Source organism: Apteryx mantelli, unplaced genomic scaffold, assembly GCF_036417845.1.
Source record: "Apteryx mantelli isolate bAptMan1 unplaced genomic scaffold, bAptMan1.hap1 HAP1_SCAFFOLD_34, whole genome shotgun sequence".
Taxonomy (NCBI): domain Eukaryota; kingdom Metazoa; phylum Chordata; class Aves; order Apterygiformes; family Apterygidae; genus Apteryx; species Apteryx mantelli.
The window spans coordinates 4475492-4489670 of NW_027118693.1; the positions used below are offsets into that span (position 1 = coordinate 4475492).

The following is a 14179-nucleotide window of genomic DNA, read 5'->3' on the forward strand; positions in this document are numbered from 1 at the left end:
GCACTATGTGATGCACTGCAGCAATTACTTGCCCTATGTGAGTATACAGAGGCAGAAAGATAGAGAGACATGGATCTGTATATACAGTTTGTCATCAGAATGCATTTCCTACCAACACTCCGAATGGAGAAGATCTGAGGAACTGCTATGTCTATATAGGCATATTTCCCATCTCTTCTTCTGCCTCTTCTTCCCTTACAGAGCTATCCAGGGGCAGATTCATTGAATCACAGCACTTAGGGCTTTTTTACATTCATGTAAAAGACAACATGAGGGCCTCTGTCCTCAAATTCACTGCCATGCCGTCATCATTGTACATGTGGTGCTATTCTGACTGCAGCTTTCAAGGTGTCCCTGAAAAGAACAGGATGTAGGAGGAAGAAGTGAGATGGAAGGGTCTAGAAGGGAGCGCTAGAGGCACCAGACGATTGCAGTAGGTCCATGAAAGTGCAAAGAAAGCTTTTACATGTCCTAAACCATAATCGCTTTCATTCTAATGAAGAAGAAAGTTGCAATATGTCATTGGCTATGTCCTTCTAAGACAAGACCTCAGGAGGCAATGGTGGCCAGGATTAAAATTCCCATTGGCTTCAGCAGCATGGGGATTTTACTGCAAGCCTATTCGCAAGAGAGATGTAGTTTGTGGAAAATGAAACTAAGGACAACAGACAATGACATGACTCTAGTGAAAGTCAGCTAGAAGGGATTCCTAGCCATGTCGGAAGAGCAGAGGAAGAAGTATCTCCCTTTTACACCAGGGCACTCCTCTTAAATGTGTCTTAATTGGAAATGATGGCAAGAAGAAACCTCTCTGCAAAAAAGAGAGTCCATCTGGCATCAAGAGACACAGATACAAGTTTAATTTGTCCAGAGAAAACCCTCTGACTATTTTCTTCTTTCTGATCTCAGGATACCAGAAAAATAGTCTAACAATCATTGGAAACCATTGCGCACACTGGTAAAAACATGGCTTGCTTTTCTCTTGTGTATTGATTCCTCTCTAGCGTTTGGAAAACATGCACAGAAAAGCACTGGATAGAGCTGATAAAGATGAAAACCAAGAAGAACTATTTTCTTTCTTAAAAAAGAGAAATTATTTTGATCAGACAACTGCAAGGCGTTCAGTTTCAGTCTGTCTTTTTTGACTTGTTTTGATACCAGGAATGAAACACTGCACTCCCCAAATGGCCCCCAGTGTTTCTCATTGGCGGTTGTTAGTATTTTGTTTACTCTATTTTCTGTATTTTCCTCACACAGAAAGACCCAGAAGCAACTGAAGCACCCAAAGACTATAACGAGGTTGTACTACTTTGCCAGTGGGAAACTGTGATTGTCTGAACTCCAGTTTTTCAACTCTAGGTTAAAAGCTGTCATTGCATCTTTACATGTCTGTCAATAGACTTCCCTGTCTATAATAGACTTACCCTGGCCAAGAAGCACAGAAACAACTCCTCTGCTCTTACGAGGAAATGAAATGTGAGTTCTGGTAAAGTGGCAGTGTGCTGAACAAGTGGTATGCTGTTCAGTGACTTTCAGCTCTTCATGTTGTATGTATTGAACTACCTCCATGACTCTGGGCTTTGGGTCTATTCCAAAAGCTGTTAAGAAGCAGAATATTCCTTCACTCCTTCTAATTTTCCAAATATCCTTCAGAAAAGAAACAGAGAGGAAGAACGAGGTCTTTTCCAAAGTATTCATAAATGCACTATATAATATTGAGTACACCCTCTGTGATGAAAAGAAATGAAAAACGGAGAAGTCAGGTCTGTGATTACTGTGGTGTACTGAACCACAGTTAATGTAAGTCTGTCCTACTTTTAGAATGACAGTGTGTGAAGCAAAAAAACCCATACCTTTTTCTTTCATGGTAACTCCTTTATACAACTAAGGATTGGAGAACATAAAAGCAATAGCACTCAGAAGTACCATCTTGTCCAGTTGAAATATAGGCTATTCAAGAAGGAAAACACAAGAAAGGTGTATTTGCTAATATTAAATATAATTGACAGGTGCTGGGAAATGCAAAGAGTAGTGAAAGGAATTTCAATGCCTGCTGAACGTTTTGTCTTTTTGCTGTTGCTGTTGTTGTTGTTGTTCTCCTTAGTTTCCATTCCTTATTTGACTTTCCTGCCTCATGAACTGATATTTAACCAGAGTGCCAAACTCTGCTGATAAGAACTCTGCCCAAATGAGGCAGTTACAGAGTTTACATATCTTTGGGTTATATGTCTTGTCCTTCACAGAACTACAGCTATGTGGATAAGCAGGATGTGACACCAGGGACGGAATTACTTCAGAAAAGGAATCTCTAACAGTAAAGATAGCGCATTCTTTTACAAACAATATATTCCTTCCATAACTGGGTCACACTGACTTCAGCAAGGCTGTTGCAGATGTTTTGTGCTAGACAGGCCTGCTTCCACACAGCTGTGCCTAAAAGTACCTGGGGGAGGATTTGTAGAAACATAGAATGGTTGAGGGTGGAAAGAGACCTCTGGAGACTGACCAGTTCAACCACCCTGCTCAAAGCAGGGTCAGCTAGAGCAGCTTGCTCAGGACCATTCCCAGTTGGGTTTTGAATATCTCCTGAGATGGAGACTCCACAACCTCTCTGGGCAGCCTGTTCCAGTGTTCAATCACCCTTACCGCAAAAAAGTTTTTTTTTTCTCAAGTTTAAATGGAATTTCTTGTACTTTGGTCTGTGCCTGTTGCCTCTTTTTCTGCCCCTGGATACCACTGAGAAGAGCCTGGCTCCATCTTCTTTACTGCCCCCCATTAGGTATTTATACACTTTGATGAGATCCCCCCGGAGCCTTCTGTTCTGCAGGATGAAGAGTCCCAGCTCTCTCAGCCTCTCCTCCTGTGACAGATGCTCCAGTCCCCTCATGATCTTTGTGGCTCTTACCTGGACTTGCTCCAGTATGTGCGTGTCTCTCTTACCCTGGGGAGCCCAGGACTGGACACAGCACTCCAGATGCGGTCTCACCAGTGCTGAGTAGAGGGGAAAGATCACCTCCTCTGTCCTGCTGGCAGCACTCTTCCTAATGCAGTCCAAGATGCGGTGCTTTGCTTTGCTGCAAGGGCACATTCCTGGCTCCTGTTGAACTTGTATTGGGTCCAGAATCCACCCCTGGGGTACGTTGCTGGTGCCTGGCCTCCAGCTGCCCTCCATGAGGCTGATCACAACTCTCTGAGCTTGGCAGTTCGGTGAGAGTGACCATTGTCATGAGCCCTCCCTGAATCCTCCTTCTGCAAGCTTAAGTGTGGGAATGTGAAACAGGCCCTGAGAGTCGAGTGCTGCCTGAGCACTGCCGGACTTTTCCCCCCATAGTGACTCAGTTCGATACAAATGAGCATGCAAGAAGCAAGGAAAACATTAGAGTAATGCAATATCACTTGCATATAGATAGACAGATACAACATCACTTTGTTTTAGAGGCTAGAGATGGTTTTTGAGGCTTCAGTGTAATTAACTACATCTTTGTAGTTACGCCTTCCCCCTCCACCCTGGTAAACTATCTTGCACTGAACTCCAACCTAACCATTTTTGTGAACTTGTTCCCCTCCTCCATTGTAACCCTCCCTCCATTTCCCTTAACCCCAGTCAGCTGGGCATGTGTCATCCCCACCATCCTGAGGATTCCTTCCACCCTTGGGAGACAAAAGGCTTCCCACCTGCTCCTCTTACTTCTTGGTGGCAACAATTTTCTATGGCTCCTAGAAAGGCTGCAGGACCATTCAAGGAGGGATGTGTCCTCCCCATCCCAGGCTGTGAGTCATCAGGTGTTGTGGGGGAGCTGAGCCTCACGCCTGCATCAGAGGGGACCCCCCCTCTGCCCCTGAGGCCCACCCCCGTAGCATCCCATGAGTAGCTCCGAGGGGTGCTGAGGCCTCCAGCTGCCCTGGAGAGCCCAGGGTGTGGGGAGAGCCGCAGGCTCTTGCACCAGCCCACTGACCCTGCATGATGCCAGGCCAGCACAGTGAAAGGCCCTGGATGTGCCTCAGGACATCTGCACAGTGGGACGGCAGACAGTGCAGCATGCAGGGACTTGTGTATTTCTCAAGGTGCTGCTGAAGGCCAGGCTGGAGACCTGTCCCTGGACAAGGTGGCCTGGCACGAGGTGCCTGCCCCAAAGCCTCTTCAGGATCTGCTCTAGAAGAATCCCAAGCAGTACAGTCCTGGAGGGAAGAGGGATCACCTCCCCCAAGCTCAAGAATGAACTATCCTGACAAACTGAAAATCAAGAAGAAGCATCAGGAGGCCTGCAGGTATGAACCAGGAGCTGCTGACAAAACTCAGACGTAAAAAGGAAGTCTACAAGAGGTGAAAGCAGATACAAGTGACCTAGGAGGAATAGAGAGACACTGTCCAAGCATGGAGGGATGGGGTCAGGAAAGCCAGAGCCCACCTGGAGTTGAATCTGGTGAGGGAAGTGAAGGGCAACAAGGAAGGCTTCTACAGATCCATCAGCAGCAAGAGGAAGGCTAGGGAAAATGTGGCCCTGCTGCTAATTGGGGTAGGGGCCTTGGTGACAAAGGAGAGGGGAAAGGTGGAGGTATCTCCCTTCTGTGTTGTCCCTCTGGCAGATCTCGGGGTAGGTCAAGCCTGCCTGAGCACCAGGGCCTGTGAATAGGAGGCTTCTGCTGGTTGTCCGAGGAAGGCCTCATCTACTCCTTCCTGACCAGGCGGTCTAGAGCAGACACCCACACAAACATTGCCCATGATCTGCCCATTAATCCTAACCCATCAGGTCTCGACCAGCTTATCCTCCATCCCCAGGCAGAGCTCCATGCCTTCCCGCTGCTCTCTCACATAAAGGACAACTGCCCCTCCTTGCCATCCCAGCCGGTGCCTCCTAAAGAGCCTCTGTCCATCCCTCCCAGCATTACAGTTGTGTGAGCTGTCCCACCACGTCTCCATGATCCCAATGAGATTGCAGCCCTGTAAATGCACACAGATTTCTGACTCCTCCTGTTTGTTCCCCCACTTCCTGGCAGGGTCTACCAGCAGCTCTCAAGTGAACCCCCGCTCCCCTCCCAAAGTGGGCACACAGCACTTAGGTGTTGTCTCTCCCTGCAGGAGTGAGTATCTGTGACACTGTGTTGGGGCTTTTTCACCAATGGGTCAAGTCCCTCCGTGGTGTCCCTGACCCAGCATGGCTCACCTGTGGGCTGCTGTTCCTCAGGGTGTCCCTGCTCCGGCGCAGGTTGCCTTTAGACCACAGTATCTCAGAGGTGTACCCTCCGAGAATGGAGCATCTCCTTCCAAGGGCCTCTCGTCCTGCCAAGGGCACCACGGAGAAGATTCTGGCTCCACCTTCTTTACTCCCTCCCATCAGATGCTTATAAACCTTGATAAGAGCCTTTTCTGAGCCTTTTCTTCTCCAGGCTAAACAGTTCCAGGTCTCACAGACTTTCCATGTATGAGATGCTCCAGAACCTTAATCATCTTTGTGGCCCTTTGCTGGACTTGCTCCAATATGTCCACGTGTCTCCTGTACTGGGGAGCCCTGAACTAAACACACCAGTCCAGAAGTGGTCTCACCAGTGCTGAGTAGAGGGGGAGGATCACCTCCCTTGACCTCCTGCCAACGTTCTTCCTAAGGTAGCCCAGGATACCATTGGCTTTTGCTGCAAGGGCACATTGCTGGCTCACAGTCAACTTGGTGTTCACCAGGACACCCAGGTCCTTCTCTGCAGACGGCACCCAGGCTGTACTGGTGCATGGGGTCATTCTTCCCTAGGTGAAGGATTTGGCATTTTCCTTTCCTGAACTCCATGAGGTTTCTCTCTGCTCTTTTCTCCAGTCTGTCAAGATCACTGAATGGCAGGGCAACCATCTGGTGTATCAGCCACTCCTCCCAGTGCTGTATCATCAGCAAACTTGCTGAGGGTGCACTCCTGAAGCCAAGGGCATGGGACAGAGCTTTGTAAGCTCCTGATACGGTTATCCTCCTCCGGGAAATGGTCTTCTGGTTGGGCAGCAAAGTCCTCTTGGCAGGCCAGTGTCTCTGCAGTTTCCTTCTCCCAAGGGGGACCAGGGAGATGCCATGACTTTCTCTGGGTCCAGCCCCAGCCCCTGCTGCAGAGACACATGGCCTGGAAGACCTTAGAGCCAGCCTCCGGGTACACAGAGCAGCAGGAAGTCAAGCATTCAGCTTCTGCTTGAAAGCCAGTTCATGCTCAAAGCTAACAGGCCTGTTTCCAGGAACCATTTGAAGCACAAGGACAGCAGTTGCCTCAGTGATGAAGGCTTCACACTTGCTCTACAGGCAGTGAACAAAATGAAGAAAACCCTAGCTGATCAGTTCAGTACTGAGCTCCACCTCTTGGTCACTTCCTTGGGTGTCACGGGCCCTCCTCCCGCTCCTCACCCACTTCTGTCTACCAAAAGCTCTCCCAACCCTCCTCCACTCTTTCTGTCTCCCCATCAGGTTCCCTAGAGCCCTTTGGACCCCTTGTCCCCCCTGGTTTGGTCCCATGGGGAAGGAGGGGTCCCAGCATCACTTGTGTGCACCCCTGTGCACCCAGAGCTGTTAGCTGCGGTGGCTGGTGCTTCCCACCACCCAGCAGCACCAGCCCTGACCCCAGGGGATGGCTGTGGTGGTGCCAAATGCTCCCACAACTGGGGTCACATCTGGAGCATTGCTCCAGGTGTGGCTGGAAACTGGTCCAGCAGAGATCCCCACCAGGAACAGCTGCTCTCTGTTCAACCTTGCAATTACAGAAGAATGCTGAATGTGGATAAAATGCCACCCTGACTGGTGTACATGACCACACTCAATAGAGACAGGTGGATATATTTCATATGGACAATCACTCATAGCACACATTCTTCAGAATTCCTTCACGCAAACCCTTTGCAAGCAAATGCTGTGGTCAAAATGGACCCCAAGATGCAGGAAGACTGGCCAAATGTCTCTGTACATCAACCCCACACGAGGTGATACATCAGCTGGAAACACAACGACATGGGGACATGCTTCCTGAAAGACTGGTGAGGAAATTGAGGGGACGCTGGGCTACTCCAGCCACTCCTCTGCACCCCCTGGATGTATTGGAAATGAAGAAATGGGTTGAGACAAGAAGAGATCTAGAGCCCAGCTTAGACAGAGACAGGGTCCAATAGTCCCCTGGGAACACTGGAGTTCAGTAACAAGCCTATGGGCAGAGGCTTGTGCTCTGCTGGGGCTGTCCACACTGAGTACAAAGGAAGTGGACTAAGAGCCTGCCTATACTCAGGGAAAGGGAAAGCCTTGCTCAGTGTCACCACGGATGAGATTGCTCTCACTGAACTTTAGGTGAACAATTCAGAGGTCAGAACAGAGGTGCCTAGTCCTAACTTAGATGCATTAAGATGGTAAGAGAGGTCTGCATTATGTTGGCAGTTATAACTCTGAACCCTCAGGTTCACACTTCCTTTTGGAGGGGTAGAAGATAGTCAGGTGGCCCTTAGGAACCAATGTCTCACTGCTGAAGAGCTCCCAGAGGTCTGCAATGAAGATGCCTAGATGTCAGTCTGTCACTCAAGCCTCCCTCTGCCCTTAGAGAGGAGGAATCTGTTCCTCTCCTCTCCTTTAGAAATCCATTCTGCGAAAAGTTGAATCATGTCCTAAACTCCACTGACTAACCTAAGGCAACCTAAGGTGTCTACCTCTTGAACATTTAAAATCTATCCTTTCGATGTCCAACATTAGAAAGATAAGGCAGGGAGCGTGACAGTAGCTCCACAGAAACTGCTTTCACAGATTACATTTCTTGATAGCACTTTTAAAGATTTGGTGTTTCTCTCTCTTAGACTGCTTCACAAAATGGATCTACAGTTCTGCAGGGATTAGGTCACCTGGGTACCAGCTATCATTTTAATTAATGTCCTGTCACCCTCTCAGACCGACTCTGCTGAGGAGCATCTCAGGAAAGCACAGGGGACTGTGATTCTTCAGGGAATACCAAAGGGCTTTGGGTGGTTTTACTTGAAAGGAAAAAAAAAATCAGAGATTACTTCTGTCTGGCAGCACAGTGCATCAGAACAAACGGCACTAGCAGCTGACTCAAAGAGGCTCTGCAAGAACCTTGAAATGAGACATGCCAGATTGTTCTCTCAAGGTTGTGGGAGGAGAGGGAAGGAGATGATGGTCTGCAGAAATTCTGCTGGCCTTCTATTTCCCCTTGACAGTGTTTCCTGCACATAGATTAATGTAAGTAACTACTTTGCCGCATTTCACCTCATTTTTTGTTGATTGCTATTTTTGTTGTTGTTGCTGAGTTCCTAGACTGCCTGCCTGCCTGCCTGTGATTGTCCCCCTTTGCCTGTGATATTTCTCAGGCAATGAGACCTTGCTGATCAGTCTGTGTCTATGTGCCTGGGTCTCTGCCCCTTCCTCTGCTTTAGCTTGTTGGCCAGGTCCAGCTAAGCAGCACAGAGTAGTCCTGTTCTCTCTTTTGGGCTTATACAAGTTCCGTGAGCAAAAGCGGCAGGATGGAAAGGAGATGGTCTACATAGGGGTAGACTGTCCTGAGAGGACTGCATTGAGAATTCAACATCTTCAAGACCTCAGGTAACGAATTCAGGACCGACTCCATATCAAACCAAGCTTCGTTTTTTCCAGTGTTCACAGAAAAAAAAAAAAAAGTCTTCTGGGTTTCTGTTTGTTTGTTTGTTTATTTGTTTTACAAGATAGGGTGCTTATTTTTTTTATCCCCAGCTGATGAAATTCCCTACTTATCTTTTTATCTCCTAGGATTTTCTTTTTTTTCTTTCTCTCTCCTTTGTATTACTTGTATTACTTTTTTATTTTTCCTTCTGATGGCCAGCATGTTTTATCAAAACCATTTCTCAGCAAGAAAGATTGCTGCAACTGAAGAAAAATCTCTTTGTAAAGATTTCTGCTCTGTATGGAATAGTTCAAGCTTGGAGGGAAAGACCACAGTTTGAATCATAGAATATTTGTCTTCCCTCTTTTTGGCTTTGTCCCTCCTATTACCTTTATTTCCCAGTGGCCTCCTCCTTTATCACCATCCTCTTTCTGCTTTCTCTCCATTCCTTACCCAAACAAAAAGTTAATGTCACTTTAAAGAGATGTTTTATCTTTCTCCAGGATGCATTTTATCTCATCCGAAAATACAGATTTAAGATAGACTAGAGAAAGAATGACTGAGAAATGTCTATTTTTTTCTCCATTGGCTATAAAAGGACACTTGAGTAAGGAGCTCAAATGCAAAAACTTACATGTTGTTAATAGTGGATTCCTACTCTAACCTAGAAACTAAGTTTGTTGTTACTGTTTGAAATGGTGTCTCCTTGCTCTGTGTTGTTTCTCCGTGCCTCTCCTATCTTCTCTGTTTTCCTTACAGACTTTTTGTGTTTCCCCATGTATCTCTTTTATTATACTTTTACATTTCTCTACCTGTCTCCACTTCCTCTAACCTTATGAGGAATCGTTTCCTCCACTCACTGTCTTCTCTTACTCACTGCAGCTCAGTTGCAGATATGTTGAACCATACGACTGTCACAGAGTTCCTTCTCTTGGGCTTCCCCTCCCTCCACCATCAGGAGTACCTAATAGCAATCGCTTTCCTGGCTTCCTACCTGGTGATCTTAGTTGGAAACTTGCTGATCATTGCCCTCGTTCTTTCTGACCGAGACCTCCACAGACCCATGTACTTTTTCCTCTGCAACCTCTCCTCTTTGGAGATCTTCATCGCTACATGCATCATACCCAAAACAGTAGCAAGCTTGTTGATGGGCAACAAAACCATCTCCTTCCCAGCTTGCATAATTCAGTCCTACTTCTACTTCCTCTTGGGCAGCACTGAGTTTGTCCTTCTGGCTGTCATGTCCTACGACCGTTATGTGGCCATATGCTACCCTCTTCAGTACCCCATGCTCATGAACAGTCGACTTTGTGTTCAGCTCCTGTTGGGGTCATGGACTGCAGGCTTCCTGGCCACCGTTGTCCCCACTGTCCTAGTTGTCGGGCTGCCCTTCTGCAATGACAATCGTATTGACCACTTCTTCTGTGAAGGCGTGCTTTTGATCAAGTTGTCCTGTGCAGAAACACAGACTGTGGAGCTGATAAATTTCATAACCTTTTCCATCATCCTCCTTGGCTCACTGGTCATGACAGCAATGTCCTACCTATACATCATTAACACCATCCTTAGGTTGCCCTCAGCTTCATCGAGGAACAAGGCATTTTCGACATGCTCCTCTCACTTCACCATTGTCATCTTGGGCTACGGTAGCTGCATCTTCCAGTATGTGCAGCCTTCAAGTCACCACACTTCCTATTACAAAACGGTGGCCCTGCTCAACACAGTGGTAACTCCTCTGATGAGCCCCTTCATTTTCAGCCTGAGGAATGAGCAGATGAAGAAAGCTCTCAAGGTGGGCTTGAAGAGAAGTGTGATAATCTCCAGAAAATGTTTTTCCTTTTGAGAAGAGATTTTGTAAGTAAGTGGAGGGAAAAGGGAGGGGGATGGAACAAATGATTATGATTCATTTGCTGAAATTACACCTTTCTTTCTTAGCAGTGTGAAGTTTCACGAAACCACACCAGTTTCTCTCCTGAAATATATAACCATGATAAAACCTAAACCTTTGATAGGGAAGCCTTTCAAATGGTCTAAAAGCACTTTACAAACCCTGGTGAATACCCTGGTGATGGTGTTTTCTAAGTGTGGAAACTGAGACAGAAAGCAACAAGCTGAGGAGTTCCTCCTTCCTTGGCACACCAAATTCTCAAGACGGTTCACCTTCCTCCAGTTTGGATGCAGCTTCTCCTTGTCACACAATCTGTTTCCCTGTTTATTTTGGCAGCAGAACTTTGTTGAACCTCTTTGCCTTTAGAAAGAGACAGAAAACAGGTGGAACAAATAAAAAGAGAACAATAATGGCTTTATTTCTCTGCTAAGTGGCACTTACTTCTCCCCATTAACCTCCTGGTAAGGACAAGAACATAGACAAAATAAAGCCTATATTACCCACCTAACATCAGCTCTCTTTTAAACTGCAACAAAATCCAGAATATTGGTCAGTAATTTAATTGTTGAGTAACAATGCAATTGTCCACAGGTCAAGCTTAATGAAATAAATGCCCAGTGCTTATGACACAATGCTGTCAGAGCCAATACTTCAGCTAATAGAACAGCCTCATGCAGTGGAATTGTTTTGTCCACATATAAACATTTGTAACTTAAATGCCCTAAGCTGAGGGCATTGCCTGCCCTCCTGTGATAGTCTAGAGGATTATATCATCTCCTCTTATGCTAGTTGTCCATAGTACTTCAGAGGAATTATGCTGAGCATAGGAGGCTCATCTGTTTAATAGGAAATGCCAGGTGCGCTGAACCACATGCTGGGCAATGTGTTATAATTTGTGCAAGTGAGGGACTTTTGATCAGTGAAGCCCGTCCTCTGCAGCCCCATGGATTAGACCTTAAGTTCTTTCCAACCCCTTCACCAAACAAAAGATCCTTTTCTCTAATCCTTGTCATGGTATTGCCATTTTGTAATTTTCATGGATTCATTTTCATTCACGATTTGCAAGACAAATATGTTGTTTTGGAATGAGAATCAAAAGCAGTATTTGTTTATTCATTTTAAATAAAAATAAGAGATTTTCATTCTGAGAGACTTTTTTTATTGTTTAAATCACTCACTCCCAATAGTATAGAAACACAAGATGGATGAGTTTAGTCTTAAATGCCTAGCATGGAAATTTTGAAGGTAATTAGTTGGATGACTCCCATCCCCTTTAAGTTGGCAAAGAATCCCACCAAGACATCTTCAGTGAAGAGACTTTGGAATCACAAGCAGTGCTTTAACTTAGTTATCTTAGACATCTTATTGTGAAAAATCCTCCCCAAACTCACTGTGGCACTAATGGCTCTGATATTTCTGGGTAGATAGCTACAGTTTGACTATCTGTGAGAGCCACACCTCTGGTTACAGCATAGAAATAACAGAACCTCACTGTTTGTCCACTGCTGCCTCTACACCAATATCTTAGGTGCTTGCTTTGCTCTGATGGCATGGCCTCCAGACTGTTCACCTTATTCACACCAGGGAAAAGTCCAGGTGCAGTTGTGGGGATAGTTCATTCAGGAATTTGCTTCTTCCATTGAAGGAACAGGTCACTGCAAAAGCTGCCCCTTGCAAGGGGTACAAACAAGACTGTGCTGGGTGTTGCTTCCTCTGCTCTGTGCAGACATCAAACTGTATTTTATGCCCTAAGGCATGCAGCACATATCCTCACTGCCACACTACAAAACAAAACAAAGCACACCTTTTGTCAGCGGTGATCAACAGCCCTCACTTGATTTCATGTGCTTTGAATGGAGGAAGCACACACAAAACGACATGAATGTGTCTCTGGGCTGCAGGGGCACTACGTGGGCCAGCAGACACCCAGGAGGCCCAGAAGTTAAGCAATATGAGCAGCATTTCCTGACAACAGGGTCTGCTTCCTGTAATGGATGTGCACAGTAAATAACAGACTTTCTTCTGTGGATAAAGGTCCCCTAAATAGCTACCCACCTCCTTGATACCTGAGCTGGATAAATAATGGATTTTTTTTTTAATAGGTGTATTGAAAATGAAATAATAAAAAAAAAGGTGGACTTTGAGGACTTTGCTAAATGAACACAGAAATATTCTTGTCCACTGCAAAGCCTTTCTTAGATCTAAAATGTTATGTTCCTTCTGAAAGTACTGACAACAGAAGTTGCATTCACCCCAGCCAGCGAGAGGGTGGCTCTGAAGCTCTTGTGTTGCCTACTCCTGTAAAGGCGTCAGTAACATGCTCCATGAATGTGACAGGAGAAAGTAAGTGCCCAGAGTAAGTTTCTAAGATCTGCATGAGAGAACGTACGCCAGAAATCATTTGCATTCCATTACTTTCTTCCCAAAAGACTGTGTCCATGCTGCCATCCAACAGAGTAGGTCTTCTTTCTGCGTAAAACTTTCAAACATTTTTGCTTCCTTCTAACAGAAATATGATGATATTCCTCTTTAGTTTCCTCCTAAATTATAAACCAGCGCAAGTGAGATAAATAATTTTCTACAGCTGCCTATTCCTGTTCCCAGGTATAAAGGGAGGCCAAATAATTAACACAAACTAAGACAGCTCAACTCCACAAGTGCAAAGGCCACCCTACCAGACTTCTGCTAAGTCACTGTTTTCACAGAGGGACTCCATATGATCTTTTGATAATGCACCCTACAAGCTTGGGAAGAGAGTTTCCCCTGTGTCAGTATGATTCCAGCCTCCCCAGTTTGTTGTGTGATAAGCACAAAAGAACAATCTATGGATAAGCAGCTTGTAGCCGCATAGGGGCCCTCTTCCCTTTCTGCTCCCTGCAAGGCATGGACCTGGCAGCATATTTCAAGCACTATGCAAGTTCAAGACGGAAGCGTATTCTGGAAAAGGAAATAAGGGATGGAAAGAGAATGGTCATGAAGGGACAAATGTTGAGAGAGGAAGATAGAATTAAAATTTTCAGAACTACCTCTTCATGCCATGATAGCGACTTCTTTAATCCTGTAAACATTACTACACATCTGGCACACCTGCTTCCCAGCTATCCTAAACACAGGAGTTGTTCCAAAGCTATATTAGAACAGGAAAATATTAAAACTCAGTTTGCTCTTTCTCAGATCAGGTGACAACAGGCTGCTCAGTTTTGGAATCTATATCTCCTGAATACATCTACTTCATGCAGATCACCGAACCATCTCTCTTGGGCTGAAGACGCACATTCACAGAATCACAGAATTGCTGAGGTTGGAAGGGACCTCTGGAGATCATCTAGTCCAACCCCCCTGCTCAAGCAGGGTCACCTAGAGCACATTGCACAGGATTGCATCCAGGCGCGGTTTGAATATCTCCAGAGAAGGAGACTCCACCACCTCTCGGGGCAACCTGTTCCAGTGCTCTGTCACCCTCACAGTGAAAAAGTTTTTCCTCATGTTCAGATGGAATTGTCTGTGTTTCAGTTTGTGCCCATTGCCTCGCGTCCTGTCACTCGGCACCACTGAAAAGAGTCTGGTCCCATCCTCTCGACACCCTCCCTTCAGATACTTGTACACGTTGATAAGATCTCCTCTCAGCCTTCTCTTCTCCAAGCTAAACAGGCCAAGCTCTCTCAGTCTTTCCTCATAAGAGAGATGCTCCAGTCC

General features: G+C 46.0%; 1 protein-coding gene across 1 annotated transcript; it reads left to right on the forward strand.

The window, feature by feature from the left end:
- Positions 1-9490: 9490 nt before the first annotated feature.
- Positions 9491-10396, forward strand: LOC136996376 (olfactory receptor 6T1-like; the record flags this gene model as incomplete). The annotated part of the gene is made up of 1 exon (XM_067317300.1): positions 9491-10396. A coding segment is annotated over exon 1 (906 nt), but the record flags the coding sequence as incomplete, so codon positions are not given.
- Between the last annotated feature and the right edge of the window lie 3783 nt (positions 10397-14179).